This window comes from Micropterus salmoides, unplaced genomic scaffold, assembly GCF_014851395.1.
Source record: "Micropterus salmoides isolate LMB-PRFRI ecotype aquatic unplaced genomic scaffold, ASM1485139v1 Ms_hic_scaffold_11, whole genome shotgun sequence".
Lineage (NCBI taxonomy): Eukaryota > Metazoa > Chordata > Actinopteri > Centrarchiformes > Centrarchidae > Micropterus > Micropterus salmoides.
Window position 1 is genome coordinate 26,141,878 of NW_024040152.1, and position 6,467 is coordinate 26,148,344.

Genomic DNA, 6,467 nt, shown 5'->3' on the forward strand with positions numbered 1-6,467 from the left:
GATATTACAACTCATTCTCTCTATTATCAGCCACCTCATATCAGGTAGTGAGGCACTGAATGGAGCAGAGGAGAAAACAAGAACAAGTGGAGACCAGATTTGGGACAATTAGGTTTGTGCACAATGTTGTACTATGATGATACAGTGTAAAATACTCTTTAGACCTGCACAATTTAAGGCCTATTGATGCTACCTGAAAGGCATAATGGTCAACACATTATACATTAAACATATGAAAACAGAAAGACTGCTCCTGTTTAAAATTAGTGTTTGTGAATCAGGCATAGTTGCATTTAGTCACAAGTTTCTTATTGTAACCCATCAGTGATTTGCATTCCCTCCATCGGTTGCATAGACCAGTAACACCACCCTGTGGACAAGCATAGATCATGTTGCCTTTAGAATGAGAAACCATCACTGGAAATTATCTCTCTGAAGCACAACAGTGTCCAAAGACAAAAGGGACCATCTTCACAGAGTTTTAAGAAAGTTTATCAATCTCTGTTCTAACACTCCCAGTATATTATTTAGCTTGAGGGTGAAAGATATAAGGAATATCATTCATACGGCTCTTCCATTAGGGGTCCTGTGGAGATACCATCCACACTTCTGATGACACAGGACAAAACCATTTATCCATTGCATTGAGTATTGAGATCACTGCATTGCGTGGTCACGTGCATCACTCGATTTGACTGGCAGTGGCGCATGCCAGCACTGAATGATTAATGCATCGTCTGTTACATTTCAACATGTCCCAGAGAAACCCAGGGACATTTGGAAACACAATGGGGGGAAAAACTAACTGAGAGTGAATGGTGAGTAAACTCTCCAGTGAAGCTCCCCCCTCAGTTTGTGATACTGGATAATGAACGTGTACAGTACTGTTGTGTCTTTGCGTGGCGTATAACCTGTAGATCTGTTACATGCCAGATACCTTACATGTTTGTATGTGTTCAGATTCGGATTGTATTATTTGAGACTTTCTAACTAACTAACTTCATTTTATCAGCACCCTGAATGTGTGATGACATGATGAGAGAAAGCGGGGAGGAGATAACTTTCCACTTCTGCTTTCACGCCACAAAATCAACCTCAAGAATGTACAATTAGTCAGCTTGCTTTAGCTGGTGAGTACTGTTAGACTTTGTACACAATATCTGTGTGTTTTTATTTTCTGCTGCAGTCGGCTGTACACAGGCTATACATTAATCTGTGTCCTGTGTGACAACGTTGCAGATTGATTTTCATAATGGAAAGTTTGATTCTGGTTATTCTGGTAATAATGCCAGGTAAGGAGACACATTATTTTAAATGAATGTATAGGAAATGGAATGTAATGTATAATGGACTATAAATTACAAATTTAAATTAAATTACAAAATGTCAATTACAATAAATACATTTAATACAGTCTAATTTCAGTTTGTTCTGGATGTTATTTACCATATCTTGTGGGGGAACGTTACAATCAAGCATAACCAACTGCATATTTTTAATTTTTTCCCAAAGGTGTCTGGAGTGGAGACTGGAGGGTGACCTTTAATGATCAGTGTGCTTTGAAAGGGACATCAATAGTTATAAAGTGCAAGTATGACTATCCTTTTGGTCATTTTGTAACTTCAGTCACCTGGTCTAAAGCCTGGCTTGTATCTGGCCGGCATAGGTTGTTTCCTGTGTCAAACCTCCAGTCATCCCCAGACCACTTTGTATATGCGGGCAACAAACGAGGTGACTGTAGTCTGAAGATCAATGACGTGCATGACGATGACAGTGGTGCATACTATTTTAGTTTTGTGACAACACTCAACAGATGGAGAAGTCAAACATTCCTTCAATTGTCAGTAAAAGGTAAGTGACAAAATAATGGAGAAGGGTGCATTTATCATGAATTTATCATTTATTTTAGTGGAATGATTTGGTTTCTGCTTCTGTTTCTGACACAGAGTTGACCGCTGTTGTACAGCCGAGCACTGTGACGGAGGGAGATGATGTCAAGCTGACCTGTGTGTCAGGTTGTCCTACACCTACAACAATAGTCTGGTACAGAGATGGACAAGCTGTACCAAATCCAGTCTTCCAGGCGAGGAGAGAGGATACTGGGAGGTACTACTGTGCCGTCCTGGGACAAGAGACAGCCAGATCTGCCTTTGTAGCTCTGAATGTTCAATGTAAGCACATGATCAACACTTAAACAAAACATTTCAAAGCTTCTTATGAAATTATCCTGTGTCTCAAAGCTTAAAAGTCATCTTTTAATCCGCCTCCTCTACGTTTCATTTATAAGGTGAAGTCAACAACTGCTCACATTTAACACCTGGATGTCTATTTAAATAAACATATAGCAATAAAGATCTGATCTTGAAGACACAATATATTAAAACACTTTTCAATGTAGGATGCGCCACCAATTACAGAAGACGTTTAATGACGTTTCATTGACTTTTTAAAGTATTATTAACAATTTGTTCTCTAATTAAGAGTGAGGAAAATTACTAGAAATAGCTTTGCTTCGTGCTGTTCATGCTTCATATTATTTAATGATCCAGGTTTATTTTATATTATCTGTGTGAGGCTAAACATTCCTATCTTCTCTCAATCAGATGCTCCCAAGAAAGTCTCGTTGTCAATAAGTCCATCAGGAGACATTTTCAAAGGAAGTTCGATGACTCTCACCTGCAGCAGTGATGCAAACCCACCTGTGACACAAAGCGGATACAGCCTGTATAAAGACGGACACTTCATCGGTTCAGGACAGCACCACAACATCTCTGACGTGCAGCCCAGCCACAGCGGGCTGTATCACTGTCAGGCCTGGAATAACATCAGCTGGAGGGGCAGTGACTTGATTAACTCTACTCAGGTTCCCCTTGATGTCCAGTGTAAGTCTAGTGACATTTAATCATCATGTGACCCCTCAGATTTACACCACAAGGGACCCCAGGTTGGGAACTACTGCTCTAGTAGATTATGTTTTTTGATACAGCAATAGTGTTGTGAGAGCACTTCTGATTTCTGTCTCTTTTCGGAATAAAACTGTTATCATGAGCAATGTTTGTTCCTTTTTTTCAGACCGTCCAGTGAATGTTTCTGTTTCAATGGACCCACCACCCGTTGTTCAGGGCAGCAGTGTGAATCTGACCTGCAGCAGTGCTGCTAACCCTGCAGCAGACAACTACACCTGGTACAGGATAGATTCTCCCAGCTCCAGCTCCATGCTCCAGGTGGGCTCCGGACAGGTGCTGTCTCTCCCCTCTGTAAATGCGTCACACACTGGACTTTACTTCTGCCAGGCCAGGAACAGACTGGGGGAAAGCAACTCAACTGAGGTGCTGGTAGCCATGATGAAAGAGGAGCATGGTTTGTGTGACTTCACTAGCAAAAATAATAATTTAAAATGATGCATAGCTAAAAATTACTACTACTACTACCGCTGCTTTGTTCTGGAACATTTCATCTTCACTTTAAAGCGGCACATTGCGGAAGTGCTTATTTTTTCCACTCTACCAACAGTATTCTCACCACACAGTGTGTTTCTCCTCAGGTGGCATGCCCCTCCCAATCTTAGCTGGACTTGGAGTCTCTCTTTTTCTGACACTTGTGTTAGTTCTTATTTTCTTCTGGTGAGTCAAATGATTGAGAGAGTGAATGTGACCGTATGACACATGTCATTTTTACTGTTAGCCACTGACTTGTACATGCATCTTTGAATCATTTTTGCCATCCTTTCTTCCACATTTTGTATGAGTTTTGCCCAGTGTTGCCATGATATATGTGTGTCATCTTAATTTCCATTCTGTTTCCACTTTTAACTGCTTCCTCCTTTCTTTTTTTACATGCAATTGGCATATTGAATATGTGATGATATAGATATATTTTAACTGTAGTTGTCTTTGTTCCTTCAATACATGATGAATGATGAAGGGTGGAACTTTAATGTTATTTTCATGAGTATCATGTCATTATAGGTATACAGAATTCTACATACTGTTCACTGTATACTCGGTACTGATTGTATCTGCAACAATACATCTTATTATGAGATACATTTGATTAAGGGACATCTTCATCAATCAAACAGCTCACCTCTAACACAGTAAAAAATTTGATGGTCAGAGAAAATCTGTATCCTTGCCAGTAGTTTCTAGCTGCTGTGTTTCCCATTATTACAAGTTCTCTAAAACGTGAAAGTCAAAGATTGAGCAACAATTCAAGAACGCACTGTCCTGAGTGAGCTAACAGTAATGTTATTTCATATATATGTATTGATTTATTTTGGGTTTTTGTTGTCTTGGAGGAAAAGGAGGAAACAGAGGATCCATGCAGAGAAAGAAGTAAGTCATTAAACAACTCAAGTGTCAGATTAAACTCTAACGATTAAGTGTCAGTGATGAAGCATTTGGGGGAATTTTGGGTCCTAACAATGATTTAAAAAAGTAAAATATCTCGTTCTATCTCTATTCATGCCATGTCTCTTTTATGCAATACCAACAAAACAGAAACTTTAGTTAAGCTAAAGCACATGCTTACAAGTCCTCAATGATATAAACCTAGATGGATCATTCAGTTGAAAACCTTATCTAACTTTAGTTGTGTCGCCTCCAACAGACTATGTTAGGCTTCAAGCACAATGGGAGAGGCTTAAGCTCTTCAGCCACTGAAGATGAATCAAACAGTGTGTACGCCAACATCCACAGGTTGCCATCCTCTCCTCCGCCTGTTACTGACATCACTCCTCATTCACAGAGGAGCTCACACCGTGAACATGATGTAAATATGGTGCACAAACAGGAAGGTTCAACACATCATCTCTACTCCCAACAATCAAATGTCAAATGCGGATTTTGAATAAATGGACTCCTCTCCTCTCTCCTCAGGCCCCTGTGTCTTCTGAAGATGAGGTTACCTACACAGCAGTGACCCAGAAACCCAGAGATCCCAGTCTTCCACGCCACATAAACAACAGCAGGTAGGTTCACTGTTCGAGCAATCACAGCACTACTGTCACTGCACTTTATTACTCACTGTCGGTCAAGTTTAGTTCATTTGTCTAACCTTCGTTACTGTGACTGTATAGTATTAAATAACCACATCACAAAAAAAATACATGAATAGATAAAAGAACGCGTTTTCCCGACGCTGATAAGAAGGGCTGTAGACAGGATTTTACAATAACTGAGGTCACAAGTGCAAATTCCTCCTGACCATAAGACTAACTGGCCTCTAAAAGAGATTAAGAGATCTTTGTCCCAAATCGCACCCACCAGATTTCATCACTTCCATCACTCCCATCGTTGCATTGACTTAATTTGCAATCGCATAAAAATACCAGCATCCACCTTAAAAACCTAACATGTGTCGTATGAGCGTAATAATATGACTCTTTCATCAAATAAAATTCACAAATACCATCATTTTCTCCTCAGGTCCAAAGCAGGAGAGACTGACGACGCAGTGATCTATGCCATAGTGGCTAAATCCAGCTGAGTTTGATTGGAACCTTTCACTCCTGAGTGCAGTTTCATTGTCATCAAAAACATATGCTGTCTTCCTCTTAAGATAGTTGATGAAAAGCTCAAAGCTCAGTCCCTCAGGAAGGTTACATTGAGATGTGCAAGTCTTTAAACAACCCTGTTTTCACAAGTGTTCAGAATAAATTTTTATACTTTGTATTTATATTAATTTATACTGCTGTGTTTTACAAGGCTTTTTTTTAGTACTACTGAACACCAATGTAGGTATTTATTTTTACCTTAAATATTTTTGATATACTGAATCGACTGTTTGGAAAAGATTCCTGAAACATCAGATTTCTGTCTACATGTCTTTCTGTTGTGTCTAGGATTGTTCACTGCAGTCTGTACAGTTAGAATTAAAGATTTAAGAAAATAAATGTGATATTAGTGTTACACAATGACTGTGATCAAATATTTTTTTAATCAAGGCTTTATTTCAATACAATGCAACAATTTACATTTTTAATATTTATATCTCTTCTAAACATAATTGCTCTAAATGTTCATACATTTATTTGATTTCAAAGGGGGGACTGGTGGTGAGAAGTAGGACTTTATGAATGCAAATGACATTGTGTTTAGACAGGAGCTAAAAATCAGTGCCAGAAGGGATTAAAGTCTATTTTGCAGAAAGTTAGTTGTGTTCACATCCCATCATTTATTAAGGCCAGGTGCAGTATACAGTATATATGTATCTACAGTAATAAATTTCGACATTATATTTTTTAATAATGTATCTTGACATATTGTAAAATATTGTTGTTTATTTTGTGTTTGCTCATGACGTCAGCAGGGTGCAGTCATTTTTGTGCCAACGTACAGTACACCTGATCTTTGGCCAGTTGCCTGAAGGCCAGATTGGGTCAAAACACTTCCTTTCTACAGACCAGTAAAGTTTTGAGAGCTTGAATCCAGTGTGTGGATCCTGTCTGTCCTTCTTTGTTTTAATGT

At 38.9% G+C, this 6,467-nt stretch overlaps 1 protein-coding gene across 2 annotated transcripts; it reads left to right on the forward strand.

Moving 5' to 3' along the window:
• Window positions 1-1,100: 1,100 nt before the first annotated feature.
• Window positions 1,101-6,149, forward strand: LOC119897954 (B-cell receptor CD22-like). Of its 2 annotated transcripts, none has more exons than XM_038712012.1 (10): window positions 1,101-1,292; window positions 1,513-1,851; window positions 1,947-2,171; window positions 2,604-2,882; window positions 3,073-3,360; window positions 3,545-3,623; window positions 4,298-4,334; window positions 4,609-4,770; window positions 4,878-4,969; window positions 5,427-6,149. In XM_038712012.1, exons 1-10 carry the CDS (start codon window positions 1,253-1,255, stop codon window positions 5,485-5,487), a joined length of 1,602 nt encoding a protein of 533 aa, XP_038567940.1. In that variant the 5' UTR covers window positions 1,101-1,252; the 3' UTR covers window positions 5,488-6,149. The 2 variants fall into 2 exon arrangements, with proteins under 2 accessions (XP_038567940.1, XP_038567941.1); XM_038712013.1 differs by having other exon boundaries at window positions 1,102-1,292; window positions 4,304-4,334.
• The last annotated feature ends 318 nt before the right edge of the window (window positions 6,150-6,467 follow it).